The sequence below is a fragment of the Cynocephalus volans genome, chromosome 5 (assembly GCF_027409185.1).
Source record: "Cynocephalus volans isolate mCynVol1 chromosome 5, mCynVol1.pri, whole genome shotgun sequence".
In the NCBI taxonomy this organism is placed as follows: Eukaryota; Metazoa; Chordata; class Mammalia; order Dermoptera; family Cynocephalidae; genus Cynocephalus; species Cynocephalus volans.
Window position 1 is genome coordinate 80291367 of NC_084464.1, and position 22535 is coordinate 80313901.

Below are 22535 nucleotides of genomic sequence, written 5' to 3' on the forward strand. Positions count from 1 at the left end.
CTTTTGTTTCAGAAATAAATAATATAAGGCAGTGAAATTCACAATCTGCAGTTAAAATATAAAAGCAGCAATTCTATGTTCATAGTCTTGCAAACATTTTCCAACTGCTTTTGATAACTAAGAAACATTATGTTCTGAAAAAAAAAAAAGTTCATACTAAATATACAACACAAACATGCAATTCCATCTCTGCAGAATAATCTGCAATTTGGCATAAATGTTAGTGTGTCTAAAACAAGGAGGTTTAAGGCAATATGGAACTGTATCCAGTTGATACAATAACTTCAGCTACATGGCTTAAGGTTGTGGTTGTTAAAGGAGATGTATGAGAGCATCCTATGCCCTAATGTACAACAGAAGACAGAAGAGGAAGATAAATAATTGCAATGGAGTTGACATTTCCCTCCTTTTTGGCTTTAGGAGGGCAATTACTTGAATCGTGGCGTAATTGAATTGCAGATAAGTATTGGGAAAGATAAACTGCCCTCTCAAAATATACAGTAGCTCTGGGTTCCAGGACTTCTGCCTAACCTAAGAGTTTCACTGAGGCCGCCCGCTGTGCTAACTAAAGGCACATGGCATGTTCTCTCCTTGCAGCTTTTGTGAACAAAGTATTTTGCAAGCATTTCAAGGGCAAAGGCAAAAATGTCTACAGATTGCGTGCTGCGAGATAGACTTCCTGCAGAAACAATGTTCTCTAGTCAGAAAAAGGGTACTCTCGGATGAAGCAAAGCCGGAAGGAAGAAACATTGCAGAGAAGACGTGCACCGCTCTATCTGACCTGTAAATGAGAATTCCAACACCTCCCCCCAGCCTCGGCGCGCGGTCTCAGGGTCACTGCCCCGAGCCGCGGGGCAGAGCGCGCCGCCAGCGCGCGTGCGGAGGATGCTCCTCGGCAGGCTCGTCGGCGCCGTAGTCCTCGTACTCCGCTGTCCGTTCGGGCTCCACCGGCACGATGAAGGGCTCGCGCTCGGGCAGGTATGCCCCGCCCTCGGGCACGTAGGGCTCTGTCCGATTCAACATTACAGTTATGGCATGATTTTGGAAGACACACACACACACACAGCAAAAACGAAGTCATCACCTAGGTGATGGCACTCCAGTCTTTATCTCATAACTATAAATAGATAAGTTACAACGTTCTGATGACTTGCATTTGCACAGAGAATTTGGTGATGATCAAATAATAAAATGGCACTTAAGAAACAACAACAACAACAAAAAACCTTCGAAGATCCAGCAGTCAATACAATCATTGCACAAATACCTGGGACGGGTCAGAGACTGGGCCAAAGAACTGTAAACGCAGTACCTAGGTAGGATTTTCACAAGTCCCCAAGTAACTTGTTCATGATTTAAAACTCCTCAGTTCAAAGAACTTAGAAAGATGAGGAGGGGAGGGGAGGAAGTTTTATTGGCTCCCAGAAACTGAACTCTGGAGGTGAAAAGCAACTATCACCAGGTAATTTACAGTACGTGACATTTTCTGTGGTTGTCCCTCACACAGACTGAGTTACAGCTGGGGGGGTGAGGAACACCAGTGACTACAGCAAAACAGGAAGAAAAGGTGATTTTAAACTTTGGTTTGAAAATTGTGGTTACAAAATCCAAATAAGAGGACACGTATGACAAAATAATAAAGAGACACAGGCCCTGAATCAGACACATTGCTAACAAGCAAGACATGAGGAGATTCCATCTGGTGTTATTCTGGCAATAGCAAGCAGCAGGCTTTGATGCAGAAGCTTACTGTAGAACTGTTAAGTGATTTTAGTGGACAGGATCACATACAAATCATTTACATGCCACAATTAGTTTATTATTTACATAACACATTTCTTTTTAACCAGGTTAATTGTTTTTCTTAAAATGGCATCATCTCTGCTGGTTAGTAGTTTTATTATGCACCTCTTTCACAGCTGAGGCACCCCATGGCTGTGGGTTTGAACTTTTAAGAAAGAATTTTTTTCTACATTACTACTGAAATGCATCAGGCTAATAAACTGACATCACTGACTGCTTTTCTCTCGTTCAAGTTAGTATAAAGAGTCTCCACCCCCCTTTATGATGTCAACCCAGTTCGTTAACCATATCTGTGGTGAAATTTCCATACAGACTCATTTTCTAATAAGCACGTGCGCAAACATCTCAGAAACAGGATTTTCATGTATTCAAACTGTAAGCAGCACTGGCGACTTAGAAAATTTGTTAGCCGGAACCTGAAACAGGTCAAAGATGATAGTTTTTAAAAGTTGAATTACTATGCAAAAAATATATATACACATCCATCTAAGTATGTAATGGTTAAAGTATATGTATATATCCATATATTTCCAGCTATTCACACATGACATAAGGCAGCAGTAATTTAAATTTATTTGATAAAGTATTAAATTGTAATTCGTGAATAGGTTGCATGAGAAAAATACATTAAGATTCATTATCACTCTTGGTCATATGTAATTATGCACATAAATATATAGATATATAGATATTTAGATATTTAACTACTCATGCACTATCTGCTAGTAGCAAACCATATCAAACAGCAGTATCATTTTTAAAACTTGCAAGATGCTTGAGAGTGCATTAATGAAATGGTCACCGTTGACCACAGCATATCACTCTGGTCCTCACATCCTGCAATGTCAGGCATAAGAAACTTCTGCCATCTATAATTTTCAAACACTAGAATTTCATGAACAACTCTTGAGTCCCAGATTGTATAAGTATTAATTCCACGGACAGAGTGGCACAATGAATTATTTTCAGTTGTCTGTACCAAGTTATCAAATACAAATTAGATTCCCCAAACAATTTTATATATATATTGTCATTCCACAACTGGATTCAATAAATCACTGTTCCCAACCTTTAGTTTAAAAAAAAGAAAAGTCAGTTGGTAGCATTCTTTGAACTCTCAAGAGAAATAAGAAGTTTGTGATGTGATTTGGTAAATGCAAAAGTATGGGAAGGAAGAGAAAATAATTATTTAAATCTTAACAGTAAAATAATGTTTTATGCTTTGGGAGAGAACACTACTATTACATAATCAAAACACAGAACTGAAAGAGTTGATATCTTCAAAAAATCCTCAAATCAACCTTCCTTCAATCCTAGGGAACTTCATTTCCATAAGTGTTTTTTACTTCGGGTGAATTTGGGTTCCTATGACGGCAACAACATACCTGGATAGCCTTGCCCGTTGTATGGGATGCTGGCACACTGGGATGAGTCACAGTATCCAGGAGGACCTGGGGGTCCTCGGATACCTGAGTTTCCAGGACGACCAGGAGGGCCAGGGGGACCTCTTGAACCTGTGGACCCTGGTGAACCTGTTCTGGATTCTCCTTGTGGACCTAGTATGGAGTTAAAACAAATATATTTCCCCTCTTGTTAAATACACCTCCCAAGGCAGTCAACAGTGTTTTAAGTGGAACCTTCACTGCCTCAAGACTAGACTATTCACTAATATATGGTAAGAAAATATTTTCTTAAGAAATCACCAGTATAAACCAAAGTGCTTGGGACTTTCTTACCAGTGACCTATCAGAGGTAATGCTAGAAATCCACTATTTTAACAAATTTATTCAAAGAAAACTGATTTAGCAAGAAGTAAGCCAAACTAAAGATATCATGTGTTCTCTGGTTTGCTCCCATTCTCACAGTGAGAAAGGCACCTGAGTGAAGCAGCTCTATTTTCTATTTGGCCACCACACTGGACCTCCATGAAAATAGGAGTGTCTGCTCCACACCTCCAGACTAGGTGAAGCAACATTATCTCTGCATCAAGTGATAGTTATGGTTAACATAAATGTAAAAATGTCACCATAGAGCTGACCTTGGTGGCAAGGGTCTCACAAACTTTATAATGAAGAAAAAAAAATTCATTTACAACCTAGTAAATGAAATGCATAAAACAATTGGATGATTATTATTTCTTTCCAAAATATCAGGAAAGAAACTATGAATAAAATTTTGTGTGATGGCCCTTTAGTGAGACTATATTTTCTCAATCTTATAACTTAAGACCACCAGAAGAAACAGGAAATGTAACCATTTGTAAGGCTATGGGTCCAACTAAAATAAATAGGAATTCCCCAAAAAAGAAAATAGCACCCATCTGTGTCACTAAAACTCATACTTTCATGTATTATATAGTAAATACCTAATGAACACATTCATTTTTTGAACAAAGGAAACATAAAAATTAGGATGTTATGCAAGTTGCATTTCTTGTTAAGACACATAACATGATGGCATGAATGTCCAAAGATAACAGGGTGAAGTTGTCAATGTCTCAGAGATGGTGTGCACTTTCAGTATTTATACCCTTTAGCCATTTGATGTACTAGCAAACCTACCTGGAGGGCCAGGCAGCCCTCGAGGTCCTGGAGATCCAATACCCCTTTCACCTTTTTCTCCTGGCAAACCTACAGAAGGACAAAAAGAGAAGCACCAGGGGAAAATTACCGGAAATATGTAGATTTCTTCTTAACTGACAATACTTGATTCAAGTAATCCATTTGCTTAGTGAACACAGAATCTAATTTTTCACAGAAATTCACCCTTTAAGCCAAATTCTTTCTAGACATTTGTGTAATTCTAGTTTCATGGCCAAGAAAGAAATCTGGCTACATGTCAAGGGAAAAAATTATTTGAAGGAAACAAACATATCCAATATATTTTTAAAGTAGTAATTAAGAACAGAAATCTTGAATAAATAATTGCAACACATTAAGCAACATCTTAAAGGTATCTTATCTTTAGTAGCCCTATTAGTACAGCATCTAAATCATCAGAATTATAGCAATATCTAAGTTTTCTCTAAAATATTAACTACTCCTTTAACAAAAGTGGGTACCCAGAGTCCAGAAACATCTAGAATCAGATAATCCTATTTTTCTTCCTTTCCTTTAATTGCAGTTATCTACCATGAAATTAAAGTCAAACAAACATACAAGACCAGTGCCAGGCCCTGAATAAAGGAACCAAAAGAATGTGGATCTAAAACTATAGGGTTGCTTAAGTACGTTCAGTTGCTGCTGAACTCTTGCCACAGTCACAGCAATTAATAAGATTTCGTTGCCTGACTTGGTTCACCAAGATATATTTTTTCCCATTAACAACAACAAAAATCAGAAAATAGCATTTTCCTTACTGAGATCCCCTAACAAAAGCATCCAGTTTTCTAAGACATGGATCTCTATGGCCTGTGAGTTGCCTAAAGAGGGAGACAGGTTCACAGACAAACAGCTCTTCTGGGGCTGTCCAAACAAGACTAGTCAAAATAATCTGCCATGTTCAGTCTTCCACATGCTTTCAATCTGACCCAACTCCTACACTTGCAAATTCCTTCCTTCATCTTTATGCAGCAGCCAGAAATGCCCACCTCGTTCACCAGGGGGGCCCTGCATCCCAGGCGTGCCAGGAAAGCCTGGTTGACCCCCAGGCCCTGGTTCTCCTCTGGCTCCTGCGCTGCCAGGGGGACCCGGGGGACCGGGTGGGCCTGGCTGGTTGCGACTGGAGTGGTAATCATTTGGAATCTGATTCAGCATCTGATTGAATCTGTTCATCTGACCTGCAAATAGAAACAAGGCTTGTTAGAAACCCAATAAGGGAGAGATCAGAGGGTAAAACCGTTTTGTCTTCAGTGTCCACTGAAATCCATTCCTCCCCCCTCCAGGAAACATCCTAATTAGAATTCTAAAAATAAAATAAGACATTCCAGTCACCCAATAGAAAATGATCCCTGATAAACAACTGTTTCCACAAAATGCTGACCTGTAAGCCGCAAGCACCACTACAAATATAAAAGAGATGTTAAAGTTTAATGTGGCTCTGAAATAAAGCCTTGAGGTTTGCCAGATGATGTCACTCAAAAGAGAACCTTTTTTAAATTAAGAAATTGTACCATTTTTGTGTGTAGCTAAGGAAATACTAATCAGGTTTTAGTGCAAATTGAAATTACATGCGGGATACATTGAAAACTACAGATTTCTCACGGGTTCAGATCCCTGTAACGGCCAGCCACAAAAAAAAAGAACAACAAACAAACAAACTACAGATTTCTGGGCCTTATCTCCAAAGACAATGATTCACTAGGTTTAGAATGTGGTCCAAAAACTCTCATTTCTAACAAGCAACATTGTTTATTCTAAAGCAAGCTGCTCAGGACCTCGCTTTTAGAAACACTGACTAAGACTTCTCCAAGTAGGAGTCCTGGATTTAAAGCCCACACTCAGTCTGCAGGCACTGAGCTTTATTACTTAATAGGCATCATGGAATAAGAAGAAAGAGTCTGTGAAAAAACTGCAAGGCAAAAAAAAAAAGGTCCCCACCAAAATCAACTTTCTGTGGTCAAATTAATCTTGGTGGACCTTCTTCCTTACAGTCATAGAATAACTTAAAGGTCGTAACTTAAATGATACTATGTCTTAAGTACTTAAGAGGTTTTCTGCTTTCAAATACCCCTGATGAAGCTCATTAAAATTCCTAATATAGAAACTGAAAAGCCCTCTTAAAATAATATTTCGTATCAAAACGAATATAAAGATAACAGTCTATTATTTTACCTTGATTATTTTTTAACTTCATGACAATCTTTAAAATACAATTTGCTTTATCTATTCAGACACAAAATTGACCATGTATAAAAACAGAAGCTCATCAAAAATGAAATAGAAATATATCTGATAGAACTTTAAAACTCTGCCTTTTCCTACAATTAATTAAAAAAACATTCATACTGTAAAAGGAAAAGAAACTTTACCACTTATCAATTGTTCACAGACTTGTCTTGCAACTGCTCGCATCATGTTCTGGGAAGCAATATCTCCCTTGTGAATTAAATCAAAAAGAATCATTAGCAGATTATTTCTATATGTTTAGACTTCAATGTTTAACACACAAAATAAGTGTAAATCAACATGAAATACATACCCTATCACCCTTCTCTCCTTTCAACCCAGATGGACCCTGAAATACAGAAATTTCAGACATTAGGAACAGATAAACATGGACTAAAACAGTGCGTGAACGTACATGATGAAAGAGAACAACATCTGCTTTCTAATCAATTAGCAAAATGACACATTACATTTATATCCATGTTACTCACATTTTGCTTTTCTGTGGAAAAAAAATCTAATCTCTCTCTGTCTCTATCCCTTTCAGAGAAACACATGTCCTCCAAAACAGGGCTCTGATGTGAATTTGATAGTCACAATTGTACGTTATGCACCATGCATACTTTTTACAATGCCATTCACGATATAGGCTTGGAAATGAAATACATATGAAGATTTCTCTTGCACCACCATACTTTGCTTGGTTGGTTAGTTCAGCTGGCTATTGCGGAATGTCTATGAGGTTAATTCCCATTCGGTTCCACTAAGAACCAGTGGGTTTTGTCACCTCCCTAGCTAAATATATATATATATCGATAACTTCTTCCAGTGATTCTTTATGCACTTGGTAGAGAAGGAATCAGTTGTCTCTCTTATTAGATAAATCAATTCAAATGGCTCCGCATCTAAACACAACCACAGAACGTTTGTCTCTACTCTGTCATAAGCCTCTTAATAGTCATGGGAGTTCCTGGAAAGAGTTTTTCTTAAAGTACAGGAAGTTTTTGTCCTTCAGTAATATATTTCCAGGCTGCCAAATGCTATCACAGAAGGAACACCAAACCACTGACAAATCTGATGTTCTGATAATATCCCAAACCAAACCACTTCTTACTATCTCCGTGGAAACCACTATAGTCCAAACCAAGACTTTTGCCTGAACTATTCCAGTACCTTCCTAACTGGCCTCTGCTTCCTGTTTTGCTCCTTTATTCTATTCTCTACATAGACACCAAAATGATATTTTTAAAAGGAAAATTAGATCATGTCACTCTTTTGGCTCTAAGGGCTTCCCATCACACTTAGAATAATTTATCTTAATTAATAGGCATCATGAATTAAGAAGAAAGAGTCTGTGAAAAACAGGGAGGCAAAAAAAAGGTCCCCATCAAAATCAACTTTCTGTAGTCAAATTAATCTTGGTGGACCTTTTTCCTTATGGTCACAAAGTAACTTAAAGGTCATAACTTAAAGAATACAATGTCTTAAGGACTTAAGAAGTTTGTTGCTTTCAGATATACCCTGAAGCTGCATCACCTCTGCCCAGCTATCTCACCTCACCTTTCATCCCTCCCTTCTCCCCTTCACTCCCTTCACTTCGGGTCCCCAGGCCTCTGGCTGTTCCTTTCACATACCAGACTCCTTTCTCACTCAGGGCTTTCATTCATGCTGTGCCCAGTTGCCTAGAACCCTCTTCGGACAGATCAAACAGCTCACTCCCTCACTTCATTCCAATGTCACCTCCTCAGAGGGGTTCCTTGACTACTGTATTTAAAATAGCTACCTTACCACCATCACAATCATCCTCTAACTGCTTACCTGTTTTTTGTTTCTTCATATCACTCATCATCACTGGAAACTATATTATATACTTACATCATTTTTGTCTGTATCCTCCTCTAGAATTTCTAGGCAACAAGGCAGGGACTTTTATTTACTGTTGTATCGCTGACCCCAGAACACTACCTAGCACATTATAGGCACTAGATAAATACGTGCTGATTAAATGAACAAAATATTCCAGGAGCAGTCCCTTCAAACATCCACTATACAACACAAGGTATTGTAAGTTAGCAAGAAGATATCAACTGGTTATAATAGCTAATGACATAAGCTAACGGTGATTGAGCCAAGCTCTCTGCTAAAACTTACATACACCAATTTGCTAATTGGGGTTTTAGAAATTAAAGGAAGTTAAGATGAAATAGAGAAGAATAGGAGAGGAAATTTGGCACCTGAGAAGGATGAAGAAAATGAAGGGGAAAAAAGGGAGGAGAAGATGAGATCCAAATAAATGTATCCTCAGTTATAATTATCATAAGAAAAACTGGACTTTGGCTGTCCCTTTGCCAAAAGTATTAGATTTTTGTGAAAAAACAGATATTAATGAATTTGGAGGGTTTTATTGCAAATTGCAGGGATTTTTAAAAAATATTTACTGCTATTTTGACATTCTGATGTGTTTTTTAATTTACCGCCACTCTGAGATTGTCCTATTGTACATGATTTGTAGAAATTAACTTTATTGCCAGTATTTGGAGATTACATTTCAAGTAAAAGCAATGAACGTTTCTTTTCGGTGTCTAGCTGTAGCTATCAATTACATCAGTAATATTCTTATATAAGACACTACTGAGATCAGAGTAAAACGAAATGGAATTATGAATGGGTAGAAAAGTTCCATGTACTTTTAACTGCTCTTGCAAAGTTTCTGCCATAATTCATTGAGTAAAAGAGAGTAATCAAGTCATGTGCTAGAGCACCGCAGATTACAAAGCAGATCAGAAGTCCTTCCACCTTTATGCTGCTGACTTCATTTCATGTAAACATGGAAAGCAGGCCATGTTACCTAAATATTCCAACTTAAGTTTGTCAGACATTAGAAAAACCTTTTAAACTTGAGTTTATGCAATTTGAACAATACTTAAGAAAAGAGATGTTCTGTCCAGAGAACAGCCTGATAAATTAGTGTCACTGCTAATGGTTGCACATAATTACCTTTAAGATAAATTTTTGTATTTCAAAATGCTATTCAGACCAAAAAAAGCTGCTTGAAATAAATTCACAATTTATGCAAACAAATAAGGAAAAGCTTATAAAGAACATGAAGCCCAACAGTCATTACAAATACTTGTGGTTATTAAAAACTTCAAATTCTGTTTCGGAAATACTAATTTGAAAATACCAGATATGCATAATTCCATCTCATCCATTATTTTAATGGAAACATCTCAGTAAAAGAAAGTTAAACTGGATGTAAATTGGGGCAGGACAGTATGAAAAAAAATAAAATGACCAATTGACATCAATGAATCCTTTTATTTCTGGGGCTAAGCTTCTAGCATCCTCAACTAAAGAGAAGACAACAAATGATGCAGTGGGATAATGCTGCCGAAGCGTTAACATTCGCAAACCAGGGACGGAGGTGCACGCACCGTTATGTGTTTTTCTGTCTTAAGCAGCATACCACTCCTAAATAAAGAGAATCATTTGCTGAGCCAGCTCTGAGTGTTTATACAGTGCAGAAATACGCGTTTTGGCTCAATCCCATTCTCCTTTTAAAGAATCCCAATAACCACAATTTTCATCCCAGAATATTATGACAATCCAGAGAGAAAAATTTTGAACTGGTACCAAGTCATATCCAAGGGTTTAGCATAGTTTCAACAAATGCTGCAAACACATTACAGCAGGGATAATCTAAATATGACAACACCTTGCAGTGCTTATTATTTATGTCCATAGTGAATTGACTAGATAGACATGCAACGTCTCCACTTACAGGTCTGCCATGGTCTCCAGGTTTTCCTGGTTTCCCACTTGGTCCTGTAACTCCAGGAGAGCCTGGGCTTCCCTACAACACAAAGGCCGAGAAAAGGAATGTTATGACAAAGGGAAAATCCACTCTAAAGTAAACTAAGGAAGTGCAGCCAGTTTTAAAAGCTTTTAAAAGAAATAGCACATAATTACACATTCAGGAATAGTAAAAAACAAATTTTAAGATAGCATAAAGGAAAAAATCTTGAAAATTCCAGTTCAAACTTTATGGACTATATATTTCTAAAGCATATTTTGAGGCTGTTGAAAAATACACGTATATATAATCAGTTTCTCAATTTATACACTATGAACCCAATAAATTGGTTACAAAATGAATTTGCCAAAAGCAATTCCTATTTTTTAGTTTATTTCTTTTACAGAACCAGAAAACCCTTCAAAAGACAAGGACTGAAATCTTTGGGTCTGGCCAGTTAACTTTGTTGGTTAGAGCAAGGTGTTGTAACACCAAGGTCAGGGGTTTGGACCCTTATACAAGCCTCTGCCAAAAAACAAAAACAAAAAGAAATGTTTGGCGTGGGAAGAATTAAGAAGGTGGCTGGTTTTGTGCTAAGTTGGGCACCGTGGTGGCAGTCTTCCCTTGTCTTCTGGAAATTGCACTCTCAGCTTAGAAATTCATTTTTTCCTTTGGCACACTTTCCACATGTTCATTCTTTTCTATCATATCAGCACTCTTCTCCCCACCAAAACCACAAGAATTTCTCTGTGTTGCTTTTAATACAGCTTCCAGACATTTTAGCCATATATTTAAGTAGAGTATTTATGCCTAATAGCCAATGCATCATGTTCTAAAGCCTAATATTTCTTTAAAGTGGAATCATCAGATTTTGTAAACAATTCTTTACTCCATCAGTTACACAAACTTTAAGCTCTGAAGTAAATACTTAAAATGAAAGCTTACTCTGCATTTAACCCCCCCTTGCCTGAGAACATATGTATTAAATATAAATAATAAAAGTATTTTAACATATGCTCTCAAGTTTTCATATCCTGCCATATAGACATGAAGAGCATCCATCTCCTGAAACAATTTAATTATGTTCTCACCTGGATGCAGGTATAAATGTCAGTTTCAAAATCATTAACTTCAGTATTTTCCCCAAAGATCTTAATGAGAAGACCCTTTGTTTTAGTTGTGGATAAAACTTACTTCCTCAGAATAATCAATAGTTGTTCAGTAATGGATGTCTTTTAAATTCAAATATCAGAGGCCACAGATGCTTAAAATTCGAGAACAGGAAGTAACCACTGAGGTCATAAAACCCAACCACTCAATGTGGGGATGAAGGAACTGAAGCATGGACCAGCTTGTGGCCAAGTTATTAGGGATTTTTTTCTTTTTTCAAATATGATTTGATTAAGCAGAACTCTGCATTTTAACACACCTGTTTTCTCTGACATACCCCACAGCACAGATGGAATGTGCCTCACAGGCAAGTTTCCTGGCTCTTCTCTAGCAAAACGGGGGGAGAGGGTGAGAGTTAGGGGACAACAATGTAACCCACTCAGTTCTTACCGGTGGACCAGGTGGGCCCCTGGGTCCCATTGCACCATCTTTTCCAATGAAGCCCTATTGTAAAAATGAAATTAATTACAGTTTAGGGAGGCAATGAGCAAGTGAAAAGAAAAGATGCTAAACAGGTTGCTAAGCGAGGAGGGGAAAAAGGAGGATTTAGCCCAATTTGCTGTTTGGTAGGTAACCCTTCACTATAAAGACAAACATACCGAAGAAATCTTTTCCATTTAACTTATGCCTTTCATTGAATAATTAATGTCTATGCTTATTCTTTTGTATAGTTGTAAATAAAACCATTTTAAGGACCAAACTAATCTCCAAAGAAAGCAGATTCCTTTCATGAAGAAACCAGTTTTTGCTTCTGCAAGAGTATAAAAAGACTAGAGGAAGACTGCTTTTGTCTACTAAAATGTCAATGTCCACAAATGGCCCAGGAAGGGTCAAAGTGAGGTGGAAGGAATGTTGCTGAGAAAAGCAAGTGGTATCATGGAAGATGAGGGACTGGGGGACCACCTGATCAGAAAACTCCCTAATTTCCTAAGCAAAATGCCAGACAGGTAGGGAAAAAGCAGGCAAAGCGGTCTTAAGTGCCCTCCACTCAAGAGGGAAGAAGACCTCAATCCTCGCAATAAGTAGTGCATTTTTTCAGTAGCCTGTCTCTCCTCATTTTACACAAAGGCCAGAACTGCACCAGTGGTGCTGACTCGGAAGGAGCAGAGCGCATGTCCACGTGGGCTCAGCTCTTTGGCTCATGCACCCGCATTTGTGTTGTTTTATTTTCTCTCTCTGTACAGAGCCAAATAACCTCTGACTGGAATGAGTCATCTTGCTACCCAGTTAGCATTCATTCCAAACAGCAGATCTCTGAAACCCAGCCGAGGATTTCTGACTCAGGTCATTTTTTATGGTTGTTGCATTCCTCTGTCAGAGGAGATTTTTGTCTCATTTTCTGCAAAGTATGAGTGATTGTTCCATCCATATTCTTGGAATCTAGCAAAAACAGCATCATTTGGATCCCTGCCTGCACTAAGTATCCACACTTCTTATTAGTTCATTGATCTTATAATAGAACACGTTTAAATCATTTATTTAAAATTTGTTATAAATAGTCCACCCCCAAAGAAAACTTTTTTCAGAAACTTATAGGGATAAGATTTCAGACTGTTTTTTGGAAGATCTAGACCTGCTTAACAAAAAACAGACCCCAAGTTCATATGCTGTAACATCAACATTACTTCTGAGAGCCTCTTAAGAAGCAAATATGCTCCAGTATTATTGTTTGGACAGTCTGAATGGCATTTCTTCCATCTAAATTTCTCCAACTGCTAACATAGGACACTCTTTTTGTTCATTTTTTTAAGATATGTATCATATGCCTAAGTAATCTTCATTCAGTCAGCATAGGAATTCCTAATCAACCATTTTCTTTTAGAATAGACATATATCTAAATTGGGGTGAGGAGGATTTTATTCTGACGTCCTCAGAAGGGTTACCCATGGAGCTATCTGCAGAATTTGGTTATAATATTTTATTACTCTTCATTTTATTGCTGCAAAGCTGCAGCAATTATTATTACTTCCACCCATATCAGGGTGGCTGAGAAGTCTGGTGGTCATTTCATAGATCCCCATCTAATAGATACCTGTACATGTGGTTCTTGTGCTACTACTAACAGCCCCCAAAGCTGTGCCTCATTTTGAAAATCATCTGTGCTGAAGACAATCCATGCATCCCATTCCTACCCACTCAATGCCAGTATCAAGCCTTCCTTGCTCACCACAGTTCTTGGCCTCAGAAGAAAGCTCTGAGCTCAAATTTCTCTTTTTTCGTTTTTTTCAGGTGAGATCTCCAAACCCAAAGTCTCTCTGACTTTCCAAAATTGTCTATGTCCCACCCTCTCTTCAGCATTAGTGGTAGTTTACTAAGTAGTAGGTAAGTGTGCAAGGCTGTGAAGGAAAGAGAGACAGCATGTCTTGAAAAGTTTCCTTGCCCTCATCCCAGGAGACCTGGGTGGCCTCACCACAAAGTTGGACACAGATTAAAGAGTGGAAAAGCACAGTCCCTCCTAGCCCCTCAATTTTCAGGGATGAAGTGATGGTGGTGAAGACTACTGACCGCCAGTTCAGAAGGGGTATGTTAATGGGAAGTGCACTCAGGACGGGCCGTGTCTCGGCATGAAGCCCACACTGGAGTGCATGTGATGGGCACCATATGGCTTCAGTGGCAGTGGTGCCACGAGTCAGCCCATCCTCATGTCTCAATTGCAATATTTTTGGTTTTGTTTTCTAATTGAAAGACTGACTTGTCCCCTTGCATTCTCAATATTGTCCTTTATTGTAAAATAAGAATTCAAAAAAACTAAAGTGCCAGTTTCAGAAGAATCATAGAATGTATATATATCAGTACCACCTCCAAGCCCCAGATCCCAGAGAACACAGTTTTCTTTCTGACCTCTCTCCCTCTCTCTCTTCCCCAAACTCAAAAGGAGGCATAGGAGCAAATAAAGTTCACTGGCATAACATCCATCATTTGTATTATCTGGGCAAATCTTTGCTCCATCTGAATGGGCCACCTCTCTGCCCAATGGTGTCTTGGAGGAGATAAGATGAACAAATCGATGTGTTTAGTGGCAGCTCTTAGAGCACTGGCCCCCTCAAATCCTGCTGCTATCATATATTTTAACTTGATTGATTAGTCGGAATGCAAACTACTGTCAGACTGTTGTCTGAACCATAAGATGCTGAGAAGAGTCTCTGAGTTCTTCTTATTAAAGCATTCACGGTCTCTTATGGAACTAAATGTTTCCAGAACACTGATGAACAGAGCACAGAGGTCATGTTCACTGTATTTCTCATTTACTTGTCATAGACAAGGCTGGGTTCTCTACACTGCTTTCATCCTAAGTCAAGAGCAAACCTGAAAGCTGCCACAAATGGGCAAAGTCCCTCTTAAGTACCAGCTGTCTACCCCACCATCAAGGCCTAGAAGTGGTATTTGAGTTCTAAAGGTGTACAGAGGATGTCTTGACTTCATAGAAAGTGTCATGGAAGCCAAGGATACCCTCAATTACATAAAAGCTGCCTCATAACAAAAAATCTCTTTCTAATCAACCAAAACTCCCTTTCTGGACTTCTTTATCTGAATTCAATAAAATAAAAAATTTTTCCAAAATTAAAATTTCAAGGACTCCCCTAAAGTCCCACTGCTTTGTATCTTAGACCTTGAGACTGATCTGATTTTGAATGGTCAACTGACATTAGCTTTGCAGCTTTCTACAAGAAAAGCGAACTCACATTTCCAGCCATGCAAACTGGATTGTGGAGGGTTCTTAATTAACGGGCAACAGTGTGATATCATTTCCAACATTATTATAGCTGCCCAAGAAAACTTACTCTATCTCCTGGAGGTCCCATTGGTCCTGGTGGGCCAGGTAATCCTGGGGTTCCCTACACAGAAGGAGACAAATAAAACACAGTAATATACTTCCAAGCACAGGGCCAGGCACATGGTAGATGCTCAGTCAACAAGCAGATACCTGAATTAAACAGCAGAAACTTGAAGACTAAGACCAGGGTATGAAATGGAAATACTGTGAAGCACATATCCAGGCTTCTGCTTTGCTCCTTAACATTGGTTCACCTTTTGAGGCACTACAAAGGCAACTTTTCAAATAACAACCAACTCACTGTTCGGCCTGGAAGTCCTGGCTCTCCAGCATCACCTTTCATCCCTTGGCGGCCCTAGAGTGAACAACGGGAAAACAGTTCGCAGACATTTTACAGAGATTAAGTGAAAAAGGAGGACATGAGTCACTTATGAAATCTTTATCACTTCATAAATCCAGTGCAAGGGTTCAGAGATGAGCACAGAAAGGTATTTTTGAAGGGAGATGAATAAACCATTTTTTGGATTAATGCTCACTTTTTAAACTACAAATGCTACATTATAATTTCCACTTCCAATGTTTTGCAGATAATTTTATATAATTATGGGATAATATAACTATTTTTAAAGAACATAGTTTAATATAAGGGATATATGCATTAATAAGAAAATTTTTTAAAGGTCAAATAAGAAGCAATAATTTTTCTGCACAGTTATATATTATTACATATACTATTTACATATCTGAAATAATCACCATCAAAAGACGTTGCCTCCGTGACTAACCTTGTTGAATTCTCTGAGAAACCACTTGAGTTTGGCAAAAATATAGAAAATGTTCCAGTTAAACTCAATGTTAATCCCCCCACTCTCATTTAATACAGACAGCCTTTGCGCTTACTTGTTCTCCCGGAATAGAGAGTCCATTGGGTCCCTGGGGGCCAGGAGGACCCTGAGGGCCTGGAGGACCTGTATCTCCACGGGGACCAGGGGGCCCCTAAAATACACAAGTGAGAGACAACCGCAAAGGAATGGAATGCTCCTCCAGTGCTAACATTCAGACAGAAACTTGTCTCATAACTGTAACATATCAACCATATAATCTTTGCAAACATTTTAGAAATCTATACATCTATAAAAGTATTATTAATGCCATTCCTCTCTTCCCTTTACTACTTGTTAAAGAGCAATTAGAAAGTACACTGAATTCACAAGAGCACTTAAATTTCCATAAAAGTCCTATTAGAAGTAGATTTTTTTAACTAAAATACATTGAATACAATGTATTTGTATATTTATATTGATAGACTCATAGGAGATCTAAGCTCAAATGAGTTGATTTATTTTAAGCTAGTCCTGATTTCTGTTAGACTTGAGCTTATTTCTGTGACTACAGTATATAAATAAATCAAGCAAGGAATGGACAGATATCCATGGATTAGATGCGCTGTCTAGAGCTCTTTGGCAACTTAAGTGGAAAGGGCACAAACTCGGTGTCAGACCTGGGTTAGCACCACAACCTCTCCCTTTCCTAACTGGGTTAGCTTATCATTAATGATATCATGACCACATTATTAATAACTACACATTATTTTCATAAAATATTCCACTGGGAAACTTGGGTTGTTTTATGGAAGACCAGTGTGGAACTGGCAGAGGCCCAGTGACCCCTAGAGAATGCATAATTGACCACTCAGCATTTTTCTGAGACAAGCAAAAAAAGAGTAGCATCAGAACCTCTCCTGACACTGGGGCTCTGCTCCCAGTGGGGTCAGGTCACCCCATCTGCTTCCCCATGTTCCAACAGAACCCTTAAGGTTCTTCTGTAGACTTCCCATGTGTAATTGCTACACCTGTGAGATGCATTGTATAGATTTTTTTCTTCTGACTAATTTAACCCATCATTTTGACATCCAGAGACAAGATAGAGGTAATTATGTTACCTGAGGCACACTAAACCTGAGCTGACTTGCTCACGGTCACACACACCCTCAGAGGAAATTTGAGCAACCAGACTTCAACATATAGATGAAAATTTAAATGCACTCTAAAACATACTTACAATTGCCCCATTGATACCTCTTTCACCTCTGGGACCTTTAGCACCAGGTCCTCCCTAAAATACACAGGAAGAGCATATTTTAGTGTGAACATAAGGAAAGTAAGAAGAAGTAGATATATTAAAATTGCTTCAAGAAGGAGTGCATTCTCCTGACAATCAGCACTTCTACAGCTACCTGCAAACTATTGAAGTAAATATTTCATGTCATACAATTATATGGGAAAAGAGAATTTCAAAATTCTGTACACTCGTATCTTATTTTTACATTCTGAACTTTTCTTATTAGCAGAATTTGAAGTTCATTTGAAAATGTGAGGTTTATTGGAAAAAACAAACATGACTTGAATATAGTAAAGAGAAAAACGTGTTTTAGAATTATGTGAATTACATTCTTCAGTGAAAATAATATGCAAAAAGAAGAGCATCCTAAATCTCTCAGAATCTTAGAACATGTACTTAAGTAACAGGAATTCAGAGACCACTAAACAAAGAAGAAATAAATATGATAGTGACATCCAATAATGTTACCATACAATCACAGAAAAAAAAAATTCTTAACTTCTCAAAAACATCTTAATTTTACGATTACAAATATAAATCAGGTAAGTCACCAGTACTAAAAAAAATAATTTATGGTAATTCCAATGACATTTTGATTCTGTATATGAGGGGCTGATTTGTAGTTAATCTAAAGTCAATTAACTTTATTTGTTGTGATCCAAGGGTAGCAAAATTTGGTGTTCTGAGAATCCCCAGTTGTTGCTATTTTAATTACTCATTTTCTTAAAAGCCAATAGTGCTTAGAGCTATCATTTCCATTCCTCAAAACTGACCCAGGTCAGATGTTGGGTTGACTAAATCAAGGGGTTCCGCATTGATCAGTGCAATTTTCAATGTTTGCCTAGTATTTTCTTGGTCTCCCCTCCCCCCGTGAACAGATCTGGTCATAATCTTCTCATTCAAGTTATTCTAGATCCCAATACTTTCGCCCAGAGTTTATGATACCAAATATGTTTAATTACCCTTTTTATATGTTATGATATGTCTGCTATATAAGGTGCACATATTTTAGGTTCTAAACAAGTTGTTCCTGGGTTAGCTTCTCAACCATGGCTCTATGCCATATATTCAAGCAGCTTTCAGGAGGTGTAAGGAATTTTCAAAATCATGTAATTATAGATGAAAATCCAGGTTCATATCTAAGAGAAAATCTTTTGAAGACTAGCCAATATCATCATTCCTGCATGGCTGGAGAAATGTGTCAAATACCAGAACTGAATTTTCTTCTTGATTTCCTTCATTTCCAATCTCTAAGTATACTACAAAGATGGTCTACAATTTAGCTTGCTCTATCTCAGAAAACATGGACAGATGGAAACATTTTACAGACTCCATAGTGGTAAACAGATGATAACTCCAAAGATTTCAAACAGAAAACCAGAGGGACTATTTTAGTTTCCTTACTGCAGGGCCTGGAGGTCCCGGAGGTCCAACGCTGTCCTGTGTACATGTGCAAGCATTTGGAAGAGCAGGGCATTTTGCTTCATCTCTCTGAAATTGTGAAAAGAATATTTACCTATGAATTTAGAGGGGGAAAAAACCAACTCCCCATCTCCCACCCCATTTACATACATAAGGAAGTCTGTTTCCCAACTGGAAAAAACAGTGTCTAGTTACCAATACAAACAGTCTTACATTGAAACTTGCTCTGTTCCTTTACATCTTTATTTTATGCTTTATTTTAGGAAATTTCAGTTTACAAGACCAATGGTGGTTTAATACAATCTTCTCTAATCTAGTGTTAGAGAGACACTGTGTATCTGAAATACTGACTCCCATTTTATTCAGAAAAAAATCCAAAATCCTTTCCCTGACTTCCAAGGCCCTACATGGTCTGCAAATCAGCACCCCACCACCCTGCCCGTTTCACTGCCTACTACTCCCCCCCCCTCACTTTCGCTATAGTGCTGCCCCACTGATCTCCTTAATGTTTCTCAGCTATTTAGAGCACACTGTAGCATCAGCATTTCCCACCAGCTGAAATGCTCTCCCTCACTTCATTCAGGACTCTGCTTACACCTCACCTTACCACTGAGGGCCGATCACTAGAAGTCATCAGTAGCCCTTTACCCTGATTTGTTCTTCATCTTAAGATCTTCACTCTATGAGAACGTATATATCTAGGTAATTACTTCTCTCCCACTGTCTTTCACTAGCATACTCATTTTTTACTGCTGTAACCCTAGCAAACAGAATAGTGCCTGGTTCATAATAGGTGCTCAATAAATATCTGTTTAATAAATAATACACATTCATCCTGTGGATGTATGCAGTTCTTTGCTTGCCAGAATTTACAAATATATCACCAACATTCAACTTCTAACTATTTCCACCTACGCAGTACTATGGATGGAAAGCCAGCATCTCAAAAAGAAATATGGTTATTTCTACCATCTAAGAAACCTTAGATATCCAAAAATGTGCTGGTTTATTCTGTAAAATGCTGATATTTTACAAGCAGCAGGAGGGCTTCGCAGTAAGTAGGTTTATGAACACATTGACTCAGCAGGACTTTTGTTAGGCAGAATTTCCAGATATAGTCTGTGCATTCCTAGCTTGCGAGGGACAGGTCACACAGGCACTGGCCTGACCTGTGGTAGCTGATGAGCATGCACGTGTTGTGTGCCCCTTAGCTTCTTCCTGGAGATGCAGCTGCTCAGTGCTGCTTCCTCTCCCAGACAGCCAGCATCACAGGGGATTATTCCTGGAGGACTACTAAAGTCACGACAGGATATATCCTGTTTTACTTACCCTAGAGGGGATATCACAGCATCTGTCTCTACTCGTCCACACTGGGCTGCAGACAATGTCAAAACTCTGGATTTGGAACTGCAAACAACCAACAGCAACATCAGCTAAAGATGCATGAAAAACATTTTATATATTAACGTTTCCTCATTTTAACCTTTGCCAACTTCTCACACAGACTCTCTCCAGAGTACAATGTGATCCTTACTTCATAAGGAAAACTTAAGAATATATGCCTAAGAGAAAGTGACAGTAAAGTGACATGCATATGCGCAGTTCTTACTCCTGATTCAGCATTTTGGCTAAACTGAAATGTTTGAAAGAATTTTGTTTTGCTTTTTAATTAATTTCTGTATTTAAATGAGTTTGAAGACTGCATACATTTAAATCAACTCTTAAATGTCTGTCCTTGTAGAAAAGCAACATTAAAGAAATAATTCCTCATTTATTGTACGATTGATGCTTTTCTTTTCAGAAATTGTTACCTAGGGGCTGACTAGTAATTTTTCTGATGGCCTCAACTATTTCAACATAGCATATACCTTCTTATCTTTCTACAGTTTAAAAATAAAGCACTTTTGAAAAAAAGGAAAAGTTTGTTTAGACAGTCATTCTTTTAAAAACCTGATATAATTATACTATTTAAATATCAAATCCAATATTCTACCAAAAGTTTTAATTTTAATCATATTTATATTAAATTTAAACTAATTGTTTTTATATTGTAGAATAAAAAATTCCCTTATGGATCTAGATGACAATCCTGTCCGTTGGAAGAAAGCTAAATTAAACAAACAATGCCATTTAAAAAATAATAATGGAAGCCAAAAAGGTTAGTTTTGCTTTTAGGACAATATGTTCATTGATTGATTTTTAATATGCACTTAGCCTACCACCGTGAAAACTTTGGATTCAAATTTTTACTACTATATAGCATTGTAAATAGGGTTGGTGTGCTCTTGCCTCATACCTGAGGCAATGAAATGTGCAAGTAATGTAGTCCATTGGCTGCCCTACTACACAGATCCTTCTGAGACAGACAAATGACTCTGCAAGGGAACACAGGCTCTAGTGACAGTCACAGCTAGTGTCCACAAATGCTTCATGTTTTGATTGCACAAATTTGAATTAACAATTATCATCTTTGAAGAGCAAAAAAAGGCACTATTTTAGATTTCACTGGGTATTCTGGCAACTATTTGTGTTGTACTCTCCAATTTGATCCTGTTTCAAGATGACTACATGGTGTGTTCCCCAGTGCCTTAACATCGTATTTCGTTTCTAGTAAAGCACATTATTATGTTCTGTTCATAGCATATTTTCTCAATGTAACTTTTCCAATGTTTCAACCTGACCAAGGAATTTGACAATTTAAAACTCACTGAGAAAAAAATAAATAAAACCACTGAGCTATTTTTCTGCCATTTCAATCTTAACACAAAATAACAAGAAAAATAAAAAATCATACTTACTGTGGCTGATTTCCTCTCCCCTTTAAGTAGTTTTCCAAGAATTTCATAACCATCAGTTGTGATATTTCCAGCTTCCTTGATGTCTTTTTCTATAATTTCATAGCAGTCAATGTAAACCTTAACACTTTTTGAAGTCACTACAATATGAACCTAAAAAGATAATTTGTTCTCATTATAAAATTTCTACCCCCCCAAAAAATAGTTGAATCTGCATATTTCAGATCACAGATTTTTTTCTTAAAAAAGTTTGTTTTAAGCCATTATCATCCCAAGTCAACAGTCTTGAACTAAAAATCTAAGAACCAGAAATGTCATCTGTTAACAATATGAAATTAAACAAGCCACTTAACCTCTGGGTCTCAGTTCCCTTCATCCACAGATACACGCATAATGTTTTATTTTCCCACTGTGTACTCTTACTGAGATGACCAAAGAGGATGCTGTGGATGAAACAACTTTGCAAACTATAAAGCACTGTCCAAGTAGAGGTTAATAAATCATGTCTATATTATTATACTCAGTACAAAGAAGCCTCAGATGTCCTCCACTGATTTTGCTAAATTCAATTTTTAGTGTTTTATTCCCCAGTATAAGCCAAAAGGAACCTGTATACCATATAGATACCTAACACAGTAAAGAATTAGCACATGCCTTCTATAGAGATCAATCTCTGGAAATAAATAGAATTCGGGATTCACTTTTCTTTTCGGAAAGAAGCTTATATTGATTTATTGTCTGTCTGCTACTGAAGACACACAGAATGTTAAGAAATCTATTAGTACAGATAATTCACAAAACACTTGTATTTCAGCAATGTAAAGAATGG

The 22535-nt window shown here is 37.7% G+C and overlaps 1 protein-coding gene across 1 annotated transcript in view; it reads right to left on the minus strand.

The window, feature by feature from the left end:
- Positions 1-225: 225 nt before the first annotated feature.
- Positions 226-22535, minus strand: part of COL12A1 (collagen type XII alpha 1 chain) — a 106812-nt gene continuing 84502 nt past the window's right edge. The window contains exons 51-65 of the mRNA XM_063096287.1: positions 21710-21859; positions 20241-20318; positions 18894-18980; positions 17430-17483; positions 16269-16364; positions 15670-15723; positions 15376-15429; positions 11983-12036; positions 10411-10482; positions 6943-6978; positions 6773-6839; positions 5393-5581; positions 4365-4433; positions 3189-3359; positions 226-1007 (exon numbers count right to left, since the gene is read on the minus strand). Coding sequence (XP_062952357.1) covers positions 835-1007; positions 3189-3359; positions 4365-4433; positions 5393-5581; positions 6773-6839; positions 6943-6978; positions 10411-10482; positions 11983-12036; positions 15376-15429; positions 15670-15723; positions 16269-16364; positions 17430-17483; positions 18894-18980; positions 20241-20318; positions 21710-21859 — 1404 coding nt within the window. The 3' untranslated portion in view covers positions 226-834. The remainder of the gene's footprint in view (positions 1008-3188; positions 3360-4364; positions 4434-5392; positions 5582-6772; positions 6840-6942; positions 6979-10410; positions 10483-11982; positions 12037-15375; positions 15430-15669; positions 15724-16268; positions 16365-17429; positions 17484-18893; positions 18981-20240; positions 20319-21709; positions 21860-22535) is intronic.